The sequence below is a fragment of the Falco cherrug genome, chromosome 1 (genome assembly GCF_023634085.1).
Source record: "Falco cherrug isolate bFalChe1 chromosome 1, bFalChe1.pri, whole genome shotgun sequence".
NCBI classification, from domain to species: Eukaryota; Metazoa; Chordata; class Aves; order Falconiformes; family Falconidae; genus Falco; species Falco cherrug.
Genome location: NC_073697.1, coordinates 28,054,374 through 28,076,820, shown reverse-complemented (window position 1 = coordinate 28,076,820; position 22,447 = coordinate 28,054,374). Strand labels below are relative to the sequence as shown.

At 41.1% G+C, this 22,447-nt stretch overlaps 1 protein-coding gene across 1 annotated transcript in view; it reads left to right on the top strand.

Annotated features, from left to right (window-relative positions):
- The first annotated feature begins 931 nt into the window (after positions 1-931).
- NWD2 (NACHT and WD repeat domain containing 2) overlaps positions 932-22,447 on the top strand; it is a 58,053-nt gene continuing 36,537 nt past the window's right edge. The window contains exon 1 of the mRNA XM_055700574.1: positions 932-2,152. Within this exon, the coding sequence (XP_055556549.1) occupies positions 2,002-2,152 (151 nt within the window). The 5' untranslated portion in view covers positions 932-2,001. The remainder of the gene's footprint in view (positions 2,153-22,447) is intronic.

Here is a 22,447-nt window from a genome sequence, read left to right as displayed (position 1 = left end):
ATCCTACATGAATATATATTTTGATTGAAAGAGGGATTTTCCAATTCCTAGGCATTCAGTTCCCAACACAGTGGTACAACCTCTCTGTCCAATGCTGACATTTCAATATTAATGGTTGAAATGTATGTTGCGTATTTTTCTCTTTGCAAGTAAGTGTACTCTCCTCTGCCCAGCTATGTTCACAGAACTTAAAGGAATGTTCTCTCTTTGAGAGTTAATATCTTAAAATTTGCCCCTCTGTTTCATTTGGTTGAAATCGGCCCAAAATTTATGGGCTGCAGAACTAAAGCAACAGCAAGCAAACAGCAAGAAAATTACTCCCTTATACTCACATGCAAATACACACAGGATGCAATTCTGCATATGCCTCATTTCTTTAAGAAATCAGAATTAAAAAAAAAAAAATCTGCTCAGCAATACTTAAGGAACCCATCTGGCTGTCACCTTCGTTTCTGAAACTGAGCTGAGCAGTTTGCTTTTGCCTACTTTAGTAGCGAAAGCCAGCTCAGGCTCCCCTCTTGCTGACACTGCCAGACACAGCCGGCATCTTGTCCGGCAGGGACCCCAGCGGGGCTGGTGGAAAGCAAGCAGAAGGACGGGGTGGGGAGACCTCAGCTCTTAAAAATACACAAAAAGGTTCTTTTACATACATTATACAGATTGTATTATATATTTAATATGTGTAAATACACAAACCAGCTTGCTATCATATATAGCACATGAAACAGCCTATATAGATACCACCCACATTAAAGACTTTCATGTTTTAAGATGCCTTTTAAGCACACAGAAACACCTGCAAACCCCTGCCGAAGTCTGCATCTTCCTTCCAAGAAGGTATTCCCACGGCCAGCAGAGCCACCAGGCTAATTGAGGCCTCGTGCCCATCCCTCCCCTGCCCCCCCCCGCCCCCAGCCCCTCCTCTCCGCTTTGCTGCCAGGTCCCTGCCTGCCGCCCCTCCCCGGGAGGTTTCTAAACTGTGCGGCTCGCCGAAGGCCTGCCGCCCGCTGGGGCTGGGGCCGCCGCACCGCACCGCACCGCACCACCAGCCTCCAGCGGGGACCGGCCCGCCCGCCCCCGCCCGCCCCGGCGCACGGCGGAGCCGCGGCCCGACCCCGCCGCCCTCCTGAATATTTCATCGGCGCTGCCCGACGGGATGCCCCGCCACTGACTGCTGCAAAGGGACCGCATCCCGCCGGCTGCTAGTCTCGCTGCTTCCTTCCTCTTTCATTCTTCAAACCGGGGCTTTTCATTTATTCCGATAAATAAATAACTGATTAAAAAAAAAAAAAGAAAAAAAAGAAAACAAGCAGCAAGAGCATCACTCTTTTGTATCTGAGCAGGTGGGACTCCGGTGCAGGTGACTACAGAACAAAACACAAGAAAAGGGCTCTGAACTTCGGAGCGCGGAGGATGAGGCGGCAGCGGTTTTCCTATAAAAATCCGATCCCGGGGCTGTGACACACTCGGAGGAGGGAAGGCGCCGTCAGCCTTGCCGGAGACGTCCCTGCGTTGGACAACCGCAAGCCCTCGGGGGCGGAGGGGACCCCGAGAGACCCGCCGGCCCCACCGCGCAGTGGCTCTCCCGGCGCCCGGCTCTCCCGCTGCTCTCCGCGGCGGCCGGGGCCGCAGGCGGGCGGTGCTGGGGGTGCAGGCGGCCGCCGTCCCGCCGCCCGCCGCCCCCGCCGCGCTCGGCACCGCTCCGCCGCAAACTTTCTTCCCGCGCCCTCCCCGCCGCCGGCCGCCGCTGGGCAGCGGCGCGGGGGGCGTCCGGCGCCTCGCCTCCTCGCTGCCCCCGCGCTCCGGCGCCGGGCGGCGGCTCCAGCCTCGACCGCGCCGCCGCCGAGGAGGCGGGCAGCGGCCCCGGGCGGCCGGAGGGTCCGCATGGCCGCTGCCGGCGAGCCGGTGGCGAGCGCCGCTGCCGCCGCCGCGGCGCTCCGGCGGCTGCCCTGAGCCGGGGCCCGGCGGCCGCCTGCGAGGACCGCCCTGCGGCTCGGCGCGATGTGGCCGGCCGGGGCGGGCGGCAGGCTGCCCTGCCCGCGGGACGCGGCGCTGCGGCGGGCGGCTTTCTCCGGCAACCTCGCAGCGCTGCCGTCCCACCTGGTGCCGAGCGGCAGGAGCGTCCGCGTCTTCATCAGCGCCAACCCAGAAGGTAACCCGCGGCCGCCGGGCCCCGCCGCTCCCCGCCGCCCGCCCCGCAGCTCCCCCTGCCGCCCGCGCCGCTCCCCGCACCCGGTCCCGGCGCCGCCGCGGCACCTCCGCTCGGCGGGCCCGCGCCCTGGCCGCGACCCGCTCCTGCCGCTGCCCCCGCGGCCGCCCCCGGGCCGCCAGGACGGCGGGGAGCGGGGCCATCCCGCGCCGCCGCCGGGCGCCGTGTGGGGCGGCGGGGCGGGGCGCGGGGAGCGGGGCGGGCGGCTCGCTTTGCCGGCTGTCGGGGTACGAGCTCGGGGAGCGGGAGCGGGGCCGGTGGAGGCGCCGGTACACTCCGGTGCTGGAGTTTTATGCCTGTAAATGTCACGTTCGAAGGGCACCGGGGTGTGTGTGTCATTTTTGCGGAGTCGGAGTGGCGGGGCACTGGGGCTCGGGACGGGGGAAGGGGTTGCCTTCCCGAGGAGAGGAGGCTTTCCTGGGGGGATGTGTTGTGGAGCTCTCCTGGGGAGGCTGGTTAATGGAGTTTCTGATTGGTTTCATAGCACGGTGAAAGCAGGTCTCAGCCGGCAGAGGCTACTGCAAATGTGATCCTTTGATGCCGGCCGTACTCAGCTTCCAAGGAAGCATGCACTGAAACCTGCAGGTTTAGCTTAATAAAGTCGGGGTCGCGTGCTAGCTATCTGAACTAATTAGGCATCCCACTACTTAAGTCTATTTTTAACGTTGCCCTTTGATAAGAGGAATTTGCATACATTCAGGAGGTGGCATTCCCACTCATAAGTTTTTAGTTGCTGAAGCGTATTCCCACTTGAAGCACGGTAATAACAAATCAAGTGTTCACACCTGTGACATCCCTTGTCTCTGTAAGTATGCCCACTGTATTCATGATTCTCTTTCATGCTGCCACCCACTACCTTCCCCCCAACACTTCTAATTCAACAATACTGTCACCTTTTATGCAAACATCAGAGATCCGAAAATCATGTCAGAAATGGCAAAACAGTTTGAATTTTGAAGTGCAAATTGTCTTGGCACTAGTACTTACAGGAGTATGAGAAACAGCACTCACAAGTAAAAAAGTGTGCATAGTGCTGCCTTGAAGAATTCCCACACCTCCAGGCCTTCCAATTTGCTCTCGACACAAGGAAACTCTGCTCTCACATCCGGCATCCCTGTTGGTTTAAAAAGATGCGATTATTTAAGGCGGGCATGAAAATGTTTATTGTTGCAATCTAAGCAAAGATGTATAAATAGTGATAATAATTTCAAAAATGTTTATTTGGTTCTGAAAGAAGATCAGTATGAATTTTTATTCATTAGAAATGGATTTCTGCTAGCATTGCCTTAACTGTAGAGCTACTGATGCCTCCATATTTGATGTGAACTGCATTTAGATAGCTTGGTATGTTAGCTAGCTATTTGCTAAAATGAAGAGAGGGGGGGAAAAAAAAAACCCACTAAACTCATTCTAAAAGTTGGAGTTTGAAGCCATATATATCCATTTGCAGGATTTGACCCTTGCATTGTTATCTGAATATTTCAGCTTCAAAAAACAAACAAACAACAACAACAAAAAAAAACCACGAAAAGAAAGAAAATAATTTGGTCATTTCAGAATTATTTGGATTAGCTTCTTTACAGACTCACGTGGTCCACAAGGATTAACACTTCTCATGTCCAAAATTTTATCAACAACACTACTCCTGGTTTTAAAAACGATAGCATGGGACAGAAATTTCAGAGTGATGACAGATTTTTATTATGAACGTTTAGGGACTCTAAATAATGGGAAACAACCATAAGTATTTGTCAGTGATATCACTTACAGAAGTATTGCTAACTGTATGTGACCGTAAAAAATATATGTATGGATAAACAAGGAAAAGTAGCCTCAATAGGGTTTAGATACCATCTAGTAAAGCAGTTAGAAATAGAAATGCTGTTGGCAAAACACCTAAAAGACTTCACAATGCAAGAGTTCTGGAAAAAAAGGTTAAACTCTTCCTACTTAGTAAACTGTTTAACATATTTCAGCCCCAAACCACAATGTATATTTGCATGACTGAGGCCTGCCTTTTTGATTTTTCAGCACATAACAGAGTTTATACCTGTTGTTCTTGATGCAGAGCATTCCTGACAGGAGCAGTGAGTCCCCAAACTCCTAGAGGTAGAACTGAATACCCCCAGCTGTGCTCTGTATGGATCAGCAGTGGGCTAGAGCAGCTTAGGGATCAATCCTGCTAGCAGTCACAAGAAAACTTTATGTACAACCTAAAGCGTGCAAACTTAAAAGTTTTCTTGAATTATATCAGTTTAACAAGTGTATATTGGAGATCTCTGGTGAATCAGTGTCTGGTCTGTTCTTTATGAACGTACTTTAGTATGACTGAAATATGTTTTTATTATGCAGCTAGGAAAATAGTTATTTGTAAAATGTCTTATTCAGACTCTCTGAAAAGAACAGTGTGGTGACAGTAAGCATGGGTAATAGGAACAAAATTGGTTCATTTTACTGTCTCTTGTTTTCTGGAGGAAATTTTGTAGACAAGTGAAACTATATTTTCCTCTAGTTGTTAACATCATTGTCTTGCTCAAATTGTTGATATCAATTAATCAACCTTCATATCACTGAAGATCATTGGCTCTTTAGAAACATTGAAGTTGCTTTATTATTTGAATGTAAATAAGTCTGTTTTGTCATTTCAGTAGATATAAGCAATCAGACACTTTAAATATGTATTTTGGCTAAGAGAGGTTGAAGATTTTGCATTAAATAATTTTGGGGGTTTTCAAGATAATTTTATTGCTTCCAAGTGATAACGAAAGTAAGTTATGTTCACCTGGTTGTAGTAAGTGCTTTTACTGTTTCATGTAGAAATCTATGGACTGTAACAGCAACCAGTTAATGACAGTTTCTCTGCTACTCAGTGGTGCTTGCATAGATGATTGACATTAACATACAGTTCATACTAAATACAACAGGTCCACATTCCATATGGTCCTGTTACATGGAGCTGTGGCATCAGCCCCTATGTAGGTTAAGAACATTCCAATGATTCTCGTTACTACTTCTAACATTATTTGAGTTGCAAAGTTTGCTATTTCAAGAAATTATGTGGTGTTATACAGCAATAGTACAACGCCTGCTTGAAACTGATGCCTTAAACAGAGTTAGAAATTTGTCTTGAAAATGAAATCCTGTGAATTGGAACATACAGTCAAAACTCCAATAATTTCAAATTCTCGACGCTTCTGAAAGTGGGAAGTTAGCCCTTTGCTGGTTTGAATTAAGGTGTTGCTACAGCTTTGGTTAGTTAAGGCATGGATAATTTTTTACTCTGAGCTCTTTAAGTTTTGGTTGTGAAGGTGCCTTTCATGTCTGTAATTCAACAGACACAAATGAATGCACTGGTGAGGGATATGTGTAAAGCCAAATCTTACACACAGGTGGTTCCATTGAAGACAGGATAACACCTTTTATATAGCTCCTGAGTGTGTCCTGACATTGGTGGTGTTAGCCAGTCTTATCTCAAAGTGTAAAGAGGGTTGCCTTTAGCACTTCACATGGTAAGGATGCTCCCTTTTTCATCCCTTATTACAGCTCTATACTGCTCTCTCTCCTCTGTGCAGCACCTCCGCGTACCTCCCAAGTTCTAGTACAGGATTGCTTTTATTGGATCTTGAAAGTTAATACTTTTCAGCCAATTTTTAGCCATGAAAAACATTTCTGTTGCACAGAAAGAACTGTGATAAGATCATGGACAAGCTTTGTTTAAACAGCCATTTTTAATATAGAAAAGCTATGTTCCTCGTGGTTTCTGTGCCTCCAGTACCCATTTTTTAAAACTATAAAACAAGCTATATATAAAAACCCTAAACTAATACTAGTTTGGGCATGATTAAAAATCTTAAGAATGAAGTCCTACATATATATATGTAGGAATGTAAAATTAAGAACTTACTTTAAGAGAAGGTAGTACTGATAGTACTTTAATGCCTCCATTGTAACAACAACACAGTATAAAACTAACCTGTCAGCTGGAACTTTACCAGCTTCCTCATAGATTGCCTGAGTGAGATTTCCTTTTCTTACTCTATTGAATGAGTTTGAGTTTTCTTGTGTTATTCTAGTGTTTTTCAACTTTGTTTATTTCCATTGACATGCATCATCCAGAACATTATATTAATCTGAAAATACTCAATTCTAATAAGCTAGAAGTGTCTGATGCCCAATTTACATATTTTCTCATGATACATAAAGCAAAATTCTCACCTGCTGTTAGTTTCGCTGACTAGAAAACAATTATTCCTATGAATAGTGATTGCAGAAATGGGTCACCAATCTTTGTGTTTGGATCTATTATTGTAGGCTGCTTTGCAGGAATTACATGTATTTTTATGCATGTTGATGTACATTGAAAGAGATGTTATTTGCATTTGTAGTTTAGTACTACTGAACATGAGGATGGATAACTCATAAAATATGAAGGATTATGGCTGCTTTACTTACAAAGTTCTTGCCATATGTGGTAAAAGAAAGGTATAACCTTGCATTCTTAGCATGTTCCAGGTGTACTATATTGTTTTTACCTGTAATGTTGTTTCCCTTAAGAAAAATATAATTGAGGAAATGTTAATGTGGAAAAATACTCAAAAGCCGTAATAATGCTTAGTTAATGATGGTCCATTTTGTCCAGCCCCAAAATACCATATGGTGTCCCTACTTGGATACATTGCATGAAGATCTTTTTATAAAGACAATTTTATATAATCTGGGTGGAATTTATTCCTTAGCTAAAGGAAAACACAGATGTTCAAGTGCATGAAATTGCAAGGGAGGTGTTGCGGAGATGTGGAGACAAATAAATCCAGGACTTTTTTTGTGCTAAGTGTTAGTTCTGGTTACCTAACTTTGTACCTATTTATGGCCTTACGTGACGCATATCACTGTAATGTTTAAGAACTACAAACCAAGCTACACTTTGGGGGGGGGCGGGGGAAAGTTGATAGTTTTAGAGATAAAGTTGAGTAAAGTCAGAGTCTGGGAGGGCAACATGGTTAAAGTACCTGGGTTTGGTTTGAGTCTTGATTTAAAATATGTCTTATTTCAGGAGGCCTAGATGTCAGAGATACCTACAGTTCATAGGTTGGAAAGAAGCCTGCCATTTTCAGTACTTCTGCCTCTACATGGAGTTTTCTCTCTGTCCTCTTGTGCCACAGAACAACTCTGCTGTAGGTGTGGTTGAGGAAGAAGCAAGATCTGACTCTCCTTGAGATTGTATGAGCAAGTCTCATGTAGGTTTTGATATTTATTTTTTTTTTTTTGCAAGGCAGAGACAGTAGATCTCAAGCAGAACCAGTACAAGATGATTTTTTGTTGAATAGATCTTCAAGACTTTTTTCCTGTTAGAAGAAATTATCTTTTTGGGCTAGGGTGGAGATTGAATTGGATGGAAGTTTATTCTGCCTAACAGACAAACTCAAGAAACTGTTGATAAACTGTATGAAAAAAATGGCTTTTCATGTCCCCCTGTTCTTTTTGTGAGTTCTTTACTGATGCAGCCTGGGGACTGGGCTAAGGATTTGCTCTAAATGTACTAAATACACAAGTATAAACATTGAGAACTTTGTTTAATATTCAACAAAATTTTTCATTCACATACTCAAAAGGTAGGATGTGTGTTTGGAGAGCAAGACTAAGATCAAGAGGTGTGGGTTGTTTTCTTTTAGTAAAACAGCATATCTTCAGTCTCTTCTTGATGTTTAGAAATAAGCAAAGTCATCTGAAACCCAGTCACCTTCCTGCATCTGAAATTACCAGCTCCAAAAGTTTGGATTAGGTATTTACGCTATCTACGTAAAAAACAGCACTTAAATTTTTTAACCAATGACAATTCTTTTTTAATTAAAATAAAAATTATTAAAATTGTATTTTTTATATTTTTTGCATATCTTTCTATAGTGTGTGTGTATACACACATGCACACATATATGCAAATTATATAAGATTGTATGAACTGTATGGCATAAATGGGTGTATAAAACTCAAGCCACTGTCATAGACTATTTTAAAACTTGCTGTTAGAACCCCTTGTGAGAACTGAGTATTCATGTTCAAAGGGCATCACTCAAGGTTAGAATTCTAGCATTACTGAAGAACAGCCTAAGTTTTGTTAAATGCTGTTTTAAAAGTAAGAGCTTTACAGAGGAGTTTAGATTTTATCCACAAATAAACTTGTAAATTCAGGGTTGTATGTACCTGCAGCTTAGGTTTGATCAATGTTTTTCTTAGCACTGAAGAAATAATATTAGAACAGAGCAGAACCTACAAGTTCATTTCTTCCTTTCTAACTTTCCAAATAATTGCTTTATTTCTTCAGATATATTTGCATGCTAAACTGGTTCCATATATTGTGGTTTATGTATATATAAATGCATGCATCTTTTTATTAAACGAGAAATACAGAGAAGTCAAGATGAGCGTAGCACACTGGAGCATGCCTTGTGCATGGTCTTGTGCAAAGTGGCCATTCTTCCAATGACAGGGGAGCTTGCAGCCCTGTACACTTGACATAGTTTCTAATGACACACTTGTGCAAATTCCACGTGATGCTAATTTCTCAAATAGTATGTTTGACAATGGGCAGAAGTAGTACTGAATCGTGTCCTTATGGTGAATCGTTACCTCAGCGAGGTATGAGACCTAGCTTGAAATGAGAGGCAGCACTGTGCATGCAGTGTTACAGTGCCTTCCCCCATCAACACAGGGGAGCTTCTTTCCTGCCCCATCAAGGGCAGTGAGGTGACCTCTCAGCTGAGCAACAGTCTGCTGTGCAGCAAACTAAAGAGGATTTCGGAGGCTGTTTCAAGGAGACCATGTGTATTCTGTGGTGGGATTTGTGTAATCACATAAGAACAGGGTAGTACAAAGGGTACATATCTTGGCATCCTCTCTCTAAGCTTATGCAGCAAAATAACTCCTTTTAAGAAACTTACGTGTGTCCACAGGTGTGTAAACACACAAGAGAAAATCTTACATTAGACCATTAGACCTAAAGTTTTGTTTGGACAATTTTAAAATATTTATAATGGAAAGTGAACTTCAGATCAAAGAGTTACTGAACTTCTAATTCAAGATATGAGGGCAATGCCTGAGCAGCAATTTTTTTCATCTGAAACAAATGAAATATCTTTGCATTTTTATCTGCTGAAAGGGTATTTTGTGATAAGTTACCCTGTCAGGCTGCAGTAATAATACATTAGTAATATTTAGCTACCAGTAATTTAAGGTTGTAATACAGCGAAGGTGTTAGATATAAATATAATGTTGTCATAAATAGTCATGTGTATGGAATACAGAGAAATCTGGCAGTTTTTAATATAGGCAGTGCTGTTCAAGACAACTGCTTTATCACCTTACTGGAATTTTAATTAAAGAAGGATAATAATAGATGGAATTAGAGAGTCCAATTTAATCATGGTTGTGCCGGTGCAACTCCACTGCCCTGATGGTACTCTCATTAATTTTGGTTTTGTATTGGAGAGAGGCTTTTACTTAGAAAATCTCTAGTCAAAAGGGGAGTAGAGCTAAATCACAGGTAACTGAAAACAAGGAGTGTAGCAAGGTAAAGAGGAAGGAGCCCAGAGTCAGTGCAGAGCACCATGTGCATGCTGCTGTGTTGGGCAAGGAGGAGATATACCACACGCAACTCTTGTAAGCCACCCCATCACCACCATAATTACATGCCTGCCTCTGTCTTTGACTTGGCCTTAAACTCCATCTGTAAGCGTCTGGTATTGCCCATTGTTGGAGACAAGACACTGTGCTGGACAGACCTTATGCCTGACCAGCTACAGTCATTCTTGTACAGAATCTGGATCCAGAGAAAAAATGTCACCTTTACAGACTAGATTTATCAGGCTGTTCAAAATACACTTGTGCTAGAAACTGGAAAGACTAGCAAATGGCAGGACTTTCTCACTGGGCTTAATCCAGAGCCATGCTTTTGCTATGTATCTGTCATTGGGACTGATCAAACAGCTAAACAAATGAGATTTCAAATTGTCAGAGCCTGACAAATACTCTCGTACAACCTCCGCCTGGCGGTTGCTTAGGGTGGCACAGCTGCAGTCTTCAGTAACATGCCTCTGGTGTGATTAAACACTCAAAAATGTGTATTAATAGAGTCCATTTCACCCTGCTAGCAACTGAGTACCTTTTCAGTCTCACCTATGCTTTATGAATCTCCAGCTTTGTCCTCCAGCTCTCTGTTAATGTGAATCAGGTATTGAGACATGTAATTATTACAGTGTATGTATGATAACTAGCAAATGTTATTTGTAAAAATATTTTTTAGAGTCTCTAATTAGCATCATTTTACAAAACATTAAGATGAAATCAGAATTAAAGACTAAGCGTCCTATCTGGACAGCTTTAGTTTGAGAGCTCCCCAACAATAACGTTTGCTATTAGTGGGCACTTCTGAAGCCTAGATCCTTTGATGTGTTCGTATTATTAAAAAGCATTTGCATTTCTTACAAGCTACAGCACTTCTTTAAAAGTACAGAATAGACATTTGACATTCAGAAGCGTATAGAAGTTCACAGTTAAAAATCATTGGCAAAATAAATGGCTTGTGCAAACCCTCCAAAAATCCCTTAAGCATGGTGGTTTTGATACATACTGTTAGTTAGTATTGTGTATTTGTGTTGTACAAGGCTGATGCCTGACTGTGCAATGTAAGAAGAAGTGACTGGCACTTAAGAGTATATGTAACAAGCCCTGACACTGCCTAAGTTTACACTCAGTGTTTATTCCCAAGCAATCTCACTGACTGGATTTTCTTAGATTAAGATTATTTTTAAATGATTGAGAACCATCAAATAACCATGTGAGTTTAATACTTCTAGGTGAGAGGAGTTATCCGTATTTATAGAGTTATGCACGTCAGCAATTATATGTAAAATAAATGATAAGCAAATGCAATAAGATCGGATTTAGTGGATTAGACCTAAGGCGCCCAATACTCCTCCTCTGACCCTGACAGTTATGGATGCATGACGAAAGAATAAAAGATCACAACAAAGACAAAATGATAAAGGTTACATGTTTGTGTTTAATAGTCTGTGAGGTCCTTTGCTTCCATGAAATGGTCTAGTTGCTTTACTAAGTAATTAATAGTCTTGGTACTTGTAACAGCTTTGCCAAGTTAACTTTTCCAGTTTAACTGTGAGGACCTAGTTATCTGATCTCCATATTTCCATGGGGTTATTAAACTGGAGCCATGCTAATAAATAAGGAAATGACAGTGGTCAATAATCTAAGGAGCTTAAGGTATGGAGTCTAATCTAAAGGAGACCAATGTGTCATGCAGGACTCTTAAGGAATTTTCCACACCTGACTATGTCAGCATGACACATCTAGAGGACCTTGCTTTACTAGCATAATCAAACATAACATAAATCATGTATGACTGCTTTATAAGTGATTTTCTTAAAATGAAGAACTTCATTTTTTTATTTTTTCATACCTACTGTTGTTTAATAAAGACCCCACAAGTTCTAGAAAAGGAGATCAGAAGAAAAATATTTTCTTACTTGATAATAGTCGTAGTGGCTAGATTCATAATCTGTACTGTTCTGGCAAGACAAAGTTATTTGTTCTGAAGAAATTGCCTATTTTTCTCCTTTATTTTCCACCCTATAATATTTCTGATAGCTCAGATACTGAGAGCAGTGAGCAGGAAGTGTTGATCCTCTTTTTAGGAGTGGTTACTAGAAAATACTAGGAAAATTATAAAATCATAGTATTGGTTGATAATAGTCTTGATTTACTTACATATTTATTGGATTACATTTAAATGTGATGAAGGATTATGCAATGAGGCAAGTTACTGAAGCATTCCTGTTTGTGATCCCTAATTTGGTGTATCCAGACACTAACAAAGTTTGTATGATGATTTACTTTGAAATGCAAGTCATTTACAAGATGGGATTATAAAGAATTAAGCAATCAGTGGTGAGCAAAATGAGTGCCATTGAGTTAAATGACATGCCATTTAAACCAGATATATGTGGTCATAACAGAGGTCCAAGGGACCTAAGGCAGTTATTTCATTAGTCAGTTATTTATTGTTGTGTAAATCACAGACCAGGAAGCTGGAAGGGACCTCTTGAGGCCTTCAGATCTGTCCTCCTGCCTGAAGCAGGATCAAATATAGCTGTGCTATCCCTGAGAGAAGATTGTCTAGCTCTTCATGAGCTGTCTCCAAGCCAGTTAAGAAAGTACACAAGAAAACAGACTGTACAGCATACTGCTGCACTGTATCTTCCATAGCACTACCAGCAGTGTTTACAGCAACATGCACAGACACAAAATTAGCTCATTAGTCAATATAAAATTTCCTTGCTTAGAATGAGTTTCAGTGACTTGCACTAGTGTATGTCATTTTTCATAAATTTCTCAAATCCAGTTTCTGCCTCTTCATCCTTTTACCATGTCAGGAAGCCAGTCTATACATCATTGCAAAAGAGAGAAAATATAAAGCAATAAACTCCCATAAAGATTATTTTACCATGGCTGTATGTCCTGTAGTGGCCTGCTTGTTTCAGGAGAAGCTTTCCTGCAAATGAGGCATTTATGAAGGGTCTAATAGTTCATGTTACAACTTTTCCTTTGGTGGTTTATTTGAGAATGGGGAGGAGACTCACAGGATTGTTTACCTGGTGATTTATTCTCACGTAGGATATTCATTATATTTGAGATTAATATACTTCAGTCAGATTTGTTTAATGTCAGTCACTGAGTTAAAAATATTTTTCAAAGGAGAACAGAAGACATTCCTACATGATCTACACAGATTAACATTTATTCCTCCTTTCTTCAAAAAGCAGAGCTAAAAATGCAAATTAACTCCTTAAATCTCACCTGTTTTAATTACGCCTGTTCTATTTTATACTTTCTATAATCAACCGTGTATAATACTACATAATTCTATTAAGCAATGCCATTGCTGGTGTATTGTTCCGTTGTTAATACCACAGTCAGCTCCTCATAGTCATTATGTAAATTCAGAATTGTTTCAAGTAAAAGAAATGAGATCCTCAGTTGTGGATTCAGTTGCTTTTAACCCTGTACAGGCGTGGAAGGTAACAGACAGCTTGCACATGTTTTTATCTATTCTGTGCCAAGGGACAGATAACTTCAGAGGCACTGAGAAAGACTGATAGTGTCTGGCAGTGCAAGAAATGGAAATTAAGTCCACCCTTTAAGCCACCCTCTACACTGCCATTGAGAGTATAGCATCACAGAAGATCTTTAAAGGTAATTGTAAGTCATTGGGTATCATTCTTGTGAAAATAGGAGCAAAGAGGTGGGGGAGATGGCTACAGTAATTTGAAAGTACTAATTTGGGAGACAGTCTGTAATTCAGTCGCTGATTGATTTAATTGGTATGCCAGTTCTGGAAGTTCTTCAAATAGTGTTTCCTGGATCACGCTTATGAAAGGTATTTGTGAGAAATTGAACTTAGTTGTTTCAACTACATCTGCTTCTGAAACAGAGCTACTGACTAGAACATGTACTATCCATTTTCAATCACTAACTCCTCAAGATTGTTAAAATGCAAATTTACTATTACTTTAATATATATAATCAACCAACTGTGGTTAGCGAGCAGAAGAAATTAATAAAATCTGGAACAAGAAAAGAATATCTAGTAAAATCAAGGCATCAGAAAAATATTTTACTCATAAAACCAGATACATTTTAGAATTTATTAAAAATGACCTTTTCAACTGGATTACATAAGGTTCACTAAAAATAATGCTTAGATGAATCATTAGAACTGGAAAGAGTAAGGAAGAACGGAGGTAAGATAAATCACTCTTCCTTTACATGTCAGTCACTGTGAGTTTTCCTCTCAGATGTTACATAAACCATCAAAACAAGCCAGTTTTGTGAATTATTTGGTCATGTTCAATGACTTTTAGCGCAGACCCCACCTGGAATTCTCAGTTTTAAAATCTGTTGTACCGCAGTGCCTGTAAGTGGGTGGTTATAGCTAGGTAGAAGTTGTCTGTCGGTATGTGAAATAGTCCTGTAAAGAAATCAGTTGAGATTCTCTTATTTAGGCAAGGCGTAGTTGAGTTTCTGGCATCCCTCCCTCATGTAGTCACATTGTTCTGGGCTTAATGCCCTCTTGCAGCTGCTCTCCTTTACTGGGATTGTCATTTACTTTCTTCATCTTTGATAACTGTCTCTACAGCAGCCAAGAACTATTCTGACTGTGCAGTGATGTTATTTAATAGTTCTCTCCATTTAGCATCAAGAAAAAAAAGTCTGTTGCAAAGAAAACTCCTACTATGCAAACGTACTGCACTGAAGCAAGCAGCACCTCTCACTTCTGTGGGCGTCTCTGCGCACACGCAGGTGTCAGGTTCAAGACTATTTCATCTTCTGGCATAAAAGTTTTCACATCTTTTACTTGAAGCTATTACTGTAGGCTACGTTTATCGGTCGTGCTTTTCCAGCTGGCCTGACTGACTTCAGCATTTCTGTATTGACCCAAACCATGGCCATGTTCCACCAGACTTAAGGAAGAATACAACCTGGATTAGAAATTTGTAGCTTGTGAACTTCAATAGAACATTTAGAGAAGGGACGGCCAACTTTACCAGAGAGCCAGCAGTGCTCGCAGAGCTCTTCCGTAGCTGTGCAGCACTGTCGGGTATAAAGTCACGTAGAATTGTTAGTTGGAATTTCTTCAGAACGAGGTGTATTTAATGATCCTGTGCTGGCCTGTACTGTGAAATATGTCTGTGCTTTTATGAGCCTTGCTTTCTCATGGTTTTTTTTGGTTTTTTTTTTTATGGCTCGCCTCTGCTTTCTGCCTTCTCAAAGCTCACAACATACGACTTTGCTTCCAGCACTTGAATCTGCAGTTCAGTTATGAGGCAAAAAGTCTGTGACATCCCGTTGCTTTATTGATTGCCAGTGCCTCATTACCTTAAGTGCTTTAGTAACATAACCTGATTGTTTTCTCTTTGGTCTGGTGATGTCAGAAATAAAATAGTAAAGCTACTGCAGTACACATAACTTATTAAAAATATTTTACAGTGTTGTACAGCTTTTGTTCCGCTTTCCAGGTAATTCCACATTTTTTGAAGTGTGAGTTGACACCTTTAGATGAATTAGTAGGATTTTTGCACATATCTTTTATACTGCACTGGCCCTTTTTAGGTCTTCAGTTACGCGTTTTTGCACAGCTCACTCAGAAGTCCTCTTTTGGGTTTCACAAGAAGTTTTTCTTTCACATTAATTTTGATTATAGTTGCAAATTCTTGTCCTTGCAGGCTTTGCTGTTTTCCAGTGCTTAATTGTAACAAGCTTTGGTGTTCTGTAGAGATAATTTTCAGACTTAATTTTGGTGTCTCTAAATATGCTGTGTCTTCAGTTTCTCCTATCACATCATTTAATTGTATGACAGTAATTGTTTGTAAATTGTCATGTTTTCAAGAGCTTTTCCTAGTTTGCTTTATTAAAAGAAAGAATTAGATTTTGGCAAATTCTTCATCTTGTGCAGTTTGCAGAATGCGAAGTTCTCCCCTGGAGAGATTCTGCCTGCAACCCGTGGTGCTGCTAAAGCTCCCACTGTGCATTGGTGTTTGCATTCAGGTGCATTTACATTTGCAGTGTTTGCCACAAATCATAGTCAAGGGATGCAAAGATGCCTAGGCACCTAAGCTGCAATCTAGGTGCCATTTGCAGGATTGGGAAAGGATTGCAGGTCAACCTAACTCTTTTGTTTTCTTTAAGGACATCTACATGTAAGGGTGCTGTATTCCCAAGGGTTAATGTGATGTTAGTTATTAGGATATGTTATGAGATAAACTTCTGCTTCGGAGTCCTTACCGATGCCATACCCACTAGATTTAATGAGTGTTTGTTTATCTATTAATTTATTTATGGATTGGAGGATTTAATTCAAACCTGTGGAAGTCAGTAAGGTGTCAGAAGGTACAGGGTTTCAAATTGTGCCACAAATGTAGAACTTCATTTAAAATCCACTGAGATTAACGGATCTTTCCATTAACTTCACCAACCTTTGGATCAGACTCCAAATTTGTTCCATGTAAGCATACTGCACACATAATAAAACTCAGAATTCTTAGAAACCAACATTTGTTTTAAATTAAGAATGCAATCATCTGTGAATAATGAAAATTTTGATCTTTATATTTGGACTTAGTAACTGCTTTTCCCTTCTGTCACGTCAGTTCCATACTGATATTTCCCCTAAATTCTGTATGTTAACATGGGTCTTTACCCCTTTGATTTTGCTAGTTGCCTCATTTTCTTATGTATATAAAATGACAACTGGGTGTTATTGTTAAGCCAATAGGTGGCACTGGTTAATCATATTAACAGTCAGGATGAAGGTTATTTTGTAATTAAGATGTCACTGTGAAATGTGGCCAGCTATTAAACGTTATAATTTAAAAAATACTAAATACATATTCTATATGTGTTGCATCTTGCAAAACTGACAGTAGGGAACATTTCAGAGAAATAGATTTTAAAAGTACACCTAATTTTAAATTCAATATTGTTTGATTTGGAGCCAAAAAGAAGAGCTAATTGCTGCCACTAGAAGTTTTAGGCTTATAATTATGGCCTACATTTTGAATCCTGCCTCAGATAGTTAGGTCTTTTGTTCTGAAAATGTGTTTGTTTAAATGTTCTGGTGTAGACCACAAATTTGTAGTCACATCCTGTCATTTCTTCAGAATTGAAAGACACATTTCAGGATTACTTACGATTTTAATATTATTTTTCATTTCTTCTGACTTTTGTGCCAAGCAGCCATTCCTTTGGGCTCAAATACTCAGCCCACTGTTGTTGTATTTACTTATTTATTTTAAGAGCTGAGAAGTCTGAGGGAAGGGAGGTGCCACCAGTGTTGTTATACAAGAGCCTGGTGGCTAGCATGCTAACCTCTGAGCTGAAGGACTGTGATCTCAATCCTCCCTAATCCAGCGGAGTCACGCACATTTTCTGCACATCTTATGAAAGAGCTCCCACCATCAGGTGGGTGAGGACACACAGCTGTGTATGTCACAGTAATGTTGCAGTATTTTGCTAGTGAGAATTTATTTGGACAGTTACAGTCAGTTGTGGGGTTTAGTTTAATTAATGAATGGCCTTCAGTCTGTCCACTTTCTTATTTGCCGCCTTAGAGAGCCAGTAGAGACCTGAAGGTTGGCAGTGTTTTTTGGGGAGGGGACACTGGAAGAAGTGACCCAGACCAATCTCTTCCCATTCCCAGTCTACCTAAAAAGAGCCTTGGGAAGATTTGGATGCTTATTCTAATGCTCTCTACTCACAGAAACTGCAGGGGAAGGTAATGACAACAGAGCCTGTGGAGTATTTTGTAGGAAGGCAGGGGTACTAGGTAGCTCAAGTTATTTTTCCCTCTCTTACCAGCTACATGATTCAAAGTCATTGCTTGCAAAGTTCTCTGAGACTCTCAGATGAAAGACACTATAGAAATGCAAATGACTTATTATTATGGTATTATTTTCAGATACAAGGTTTCCATAATATTTAGGGATGTTTGTTACCTACTGGTATTCAAATCTTTTACTATTAGGGGTAATACACAATGCTATTTTGCATTATTAGTAAAAAGGCAGTTTAAAAGGAATAATTCAGTCGTATGTGACAAGAACATACTACCATTAAGAGGCTTGGCAGCTACTTGGTATTGCTGCTAAGTAATTTTTAACCTTATTTGCATCATAACCTTAGATAATTCAAGTGCAGAAATTCCCCCTGTGGTAATAGACAATGGTTATAAAACACCCACATTTTTTAATATTGCAATGCATTAAAAAAAAATCCTACGGCAAGAATTTGGCCTGCCCATCTAGCAAATCTAAGCATTTAGAGCAAACAGCTGAGTGTCTTTGTGGATGTGCATTCAGGACTAGATTAGAAGTTCTCTGCTCATCCAGGGCTTCCATAGGTGCACAAGAGACTCCAACATTATGTGGTAATAAACAGTTATGTGTGCACTTATGCAGGGGATCAAGCTAGCAGGGAAGTAGGCTATGAAAGAGGTGAGACCAAGACCTCCAGCAAGCTTTTGTCCTAACCACTGCAAAGTGCAGGAACACCGAGAAAAAGGGGATGATTCAGAAATTGTTTCTTCTGTGCGTACAAGGAGCTGCTCTTCCCTGGGTGAGAGGCTGGAGATGAAACCTGCAGGCAGGTCTGTAACCCCATATGACATTCATTTCTGCAGTGCCTTCAACAGCTGCAAGGACAGCTTTTTTCTTCTGTTTCTTCCTTGGTTCTTCCAGGTTCCACTCCCTGCCTCAACATGTTATGTAAGTCAACAAATTTCCTGCCGGCTCCCGTGAGCTGGGTAATGCAGCATTCCTTTGTCAGTCAAACCGTAGCAGTGCTAACACCCTCCCTGCTTAGGACTTTCCCCAGCTTGAGGGCATTGGTTTGCATCATGCATGGGTAAGGTTACTCATGGGTTACATTTCTGAGAATATACTGTCGTGGATGCACATTTGAGGGTGGTCGAGTGGCGCTCACTGTCCTCACATTGGCACCCCCTGTGCAACATGTGACAGCAAGATGGGGCTGAGCAACGTCCTTATTCTCCTGCATCAAGACTTGGTTGAATAAGAGTCGTTGTGTGACTGCAGCCCACATGCATGAAACAGCCGTTCCCATCACTGGCTGAACTCAGACCAGTACAACCCCGGTGAGAAGAGAAACTGGTCTTAGGGCAGAATAACTGGTGCTTGAAAATGGGCAATTTCTGTTGGGCTTCCATGCTAACTCTTTCTGTTAACTTGTATGTATGTTTTGAAATTTTCTTCAACTAGGCTATTTTCCATGACTTATTTTATCCCAGAGATTAGTATTTGGCAACTGTTTGTAAATACACATCATCTGTTTACTAACACAAGAATGAAAAATTTACTTTCCCTATTAAAAATAAAATAAGCAACTTTAATAGCAGAACAGCTTGTGTTTGAAGGTCGGACTTTGGCATGGAAGTGGTTCACACTGAGAAGCAGCACCTTGGAGTACTCTAATGAAAACTGGCAGTGATTTGACTGAGCTCTAAGCCTTCAGAAATCACACCTCACACAGTCATGTTTAAACAGTGATTGCCTGTTATTTGGCAAAAAGGCTGTAAATGCATAGGTGGCTCATTCAGTTCAGTCGTCAGCATTACACTGGGGATGCCCGGGGAGAGGAAGGGCTGGGATGGCATTCCGTCACTTCAGAGTGTAGCAGTGGGCAGGGCGGTGTGGTCATGGACTGGCTTAGGAGGCAACCATCTGCAAGTCTTAGCACTTGTATGGAAGCTGTGCATTCAAGTCACTGTCTTGCTCAAGATGGAGTTGTTTTTTGGTTTCATTCAAGTACTGGAGACAAGCTTAGGGCTGCAGGGGGCTTAAGTCTTATCTTTTCACGGATGTAGTTTCATTCTCACAGTTTATTGTGGAGTATTATTTGGATTTCAGAGTATCAGAATTAACATTAGGAGGTGTATAAAGTTTCTCTCGAAACTATACTCTCATTTTGGCGGCTAGAAGAATGTCATTTAGTTAATTTGTTCATCTGCAGCAGCAGCCTGGAAAGTAGAATTTGCCTGTGTGACATTTTTGTTGTTAGGATCTGCCAGCTTCACAGATTTGCTGTCACTGTAAATCAGGTTAGACTTTATTTAATTAAACTAGCTTATCTGCCATCCATACTAATTACTCTAATTCATCCTAACTACATGCACTTTTATTTCCGTAAAGTTTTGCAACTTAGTACAAATATAGAGGGACTCTTAAAATTCATTAATATAAGCACCAGATGCAAATTCCAATGTGACAAGCATATTCCATTAGGCAGGAATAAAAATACAGGATAGGTACACCAAGTATCTTATCCAGAGCACAGTTCTAGTTGAAGGAATGTTTTATCTCTTTCAATTTCATTTATAAGGTATTAGAAAGGTAGCACTACTCTTGCAGTGTGTTGTTTCATTTTGTGAACAACTCTACAAGATACCCTGCAGGAAGCAGCACCGTGCTCTAAAACTAGAGCCAGTGGGGTTCTGCAGTGTAAATCCTATGGGCATAAATGGCAAGCAGCAGGATATGGTTTTAGTTGTTCTATATCTCAGACAATATGTTTCCCATTTATCATTTAATCACGTTTACTCCTCTTCACTTCTTCCCTTTCCCAATATTTTTTTTCTGTTGTTCCTGCAACTTAGCCTATTTTAGTTCCCTACTAAGACCGTTGCGTCTGCTATCACATTGATCATTTAAGTAACTGCAAACAGTAACTGTGAATTGTTTCTTCATTAATAATAAAGCTGTAGTCATTATTAATTTCCACTTAGAGACAAGAATTTTTTTTTTTTAGCTTAGTAACTGAGTAGTAAGTTGGTTTTCAACAGTTTGTTCTACTCAGTCATGATGATATGATGTTCTGTGTTTTCATAGACTTGCATGCCAAAATTAACCTGTGTTAAGACAAAGAATATAGAATATATAGCCTTCTATCACAAACTAATCTAAGGGTCTCAGTTACTGTAAAGGTTAAAATAAAAAAGTGAACTATTTCAGATGAAGCAAAGTATGCGTGTAGCTTTTACCACAAAGTACAGAAACCATGCAGTACAGTGACTCCAAGCTAGCACTGAGAAAAGGTGCTTTGGGAGCCAAAATAAGACTGCTGTGTTGGCACAGTGCAAACCTCTGGCTAATTAGCCTTGTAAGCTGTGTACTACATTATGCAAGAAAAGGTTGACTTAGGCACTAAAGTATGAGAGAATATTAGTGACTGTGGATCCTAAGGAGGGAGCAACTCACCTGTCCCTCTGTTCCTTATGTACTATCTCAGGCAGCTCTGGGCTGAAAGCATTGTTTTTTGCAGTCTGTTCCTACATATATGTAGGATATGTCTGTATTCATCTAGAACTGGAGTACATTTCTGAGGTGGGTCTCTTGAACATCACTATCTAATATCATATCATAGAGCAGTCTTGGCGTGCATGAACTGGGTTCCTTTTGAATTAAAAACAGGAAGATAACTCCAGGATCTCACCTAATGCACTCCAAGTGTGTGTGAGGGTTGAGCCCAACCCAAAGTAAAATCCCCTGAAATACATATGGCATGGACATTGGGTCCCTGGCACCAGCTAGTTTACTCTACAGTTTTGCTCCCACTGGCCCACACAGTAGCAAAAGTCTTCCCAGGTACTCTGTGAGGGGCTTGGATGACTAAGCCAAACCTGCAGCTTCTTCTGAGGGTCAGGATCACTGCTGGTTGCAAGGGGGACTCAGGAGGTCATCTGGGCTAACCTCTCTGTTGAAGTGCTGCCAACAGTAACTTGGTCAACCATGAACTTGTCTAGTCAAGGGCTGAAGAGTTCCAAGGACAGAGGAGCTTCTCCTAAGTGTCCAAGCTGAACTTCCCAGCTGTTAATATGTTATTGTTGCTTTTATTGTACGGTCTGACACTGCCACAGAAAGCTTGGGTCCATCATCGTTGTAAGTGCCTTAGAAGTAGTTGTAGACTGTTCACCACATTAAAGAAGCCCAGATCGTCAATCTCCCCTTGGAGGCCATGTGCTTTTAGCCCCAACCATCTCAGTAGCATCTCCAGTTTCCTCCCCATCCTCCTGATTTGGGGTGCACAGAGCTGGACACAGCACTCCTGGTGCAGCCTCTTCAGTGCCAGGGAGAGAAGGGTAATAACTTCCTGAGAGACAAGTGAGTGAGGAGAGGGGGAGTGAGGCCACAATCCTCTGAATGTAGTCCAGAGCAGGGTCTGTCTTATTTGCAGTGTTCAACTTGGATATATAAAAGCTGAGCACTTCAGATTCAGGATCTTGCCTTGAGTGGTGCGCCCACAGTCAAATAGAAAGCTTGTGATGGAGCAAGGAGTTGGCAAATGCTTCTGGACTGTTGTCTTCAGAACACATTAGTATAGTTAGTATATTGTAAAACATGAAATCATAAATACGTAATATTGTTACACTTTAAAAGGATGTTTTATGAAAACTACTACTCTTTTGAGTTCTTTTTTCCCCATCAAAAGTTGGCGAAGGAAGAACTGTGGTAATTCAGATAAATTGGGTTAAGCTCATAACTGTACTTTCAAGCCTTTTTACCTTGATGAAAATTTCACAAGAAATAATTCTCTGGAAGTGTTCTGGATTGCTGTCTGTTTATAAAATAAATGGTAATTACACCACACGTTTGTGAA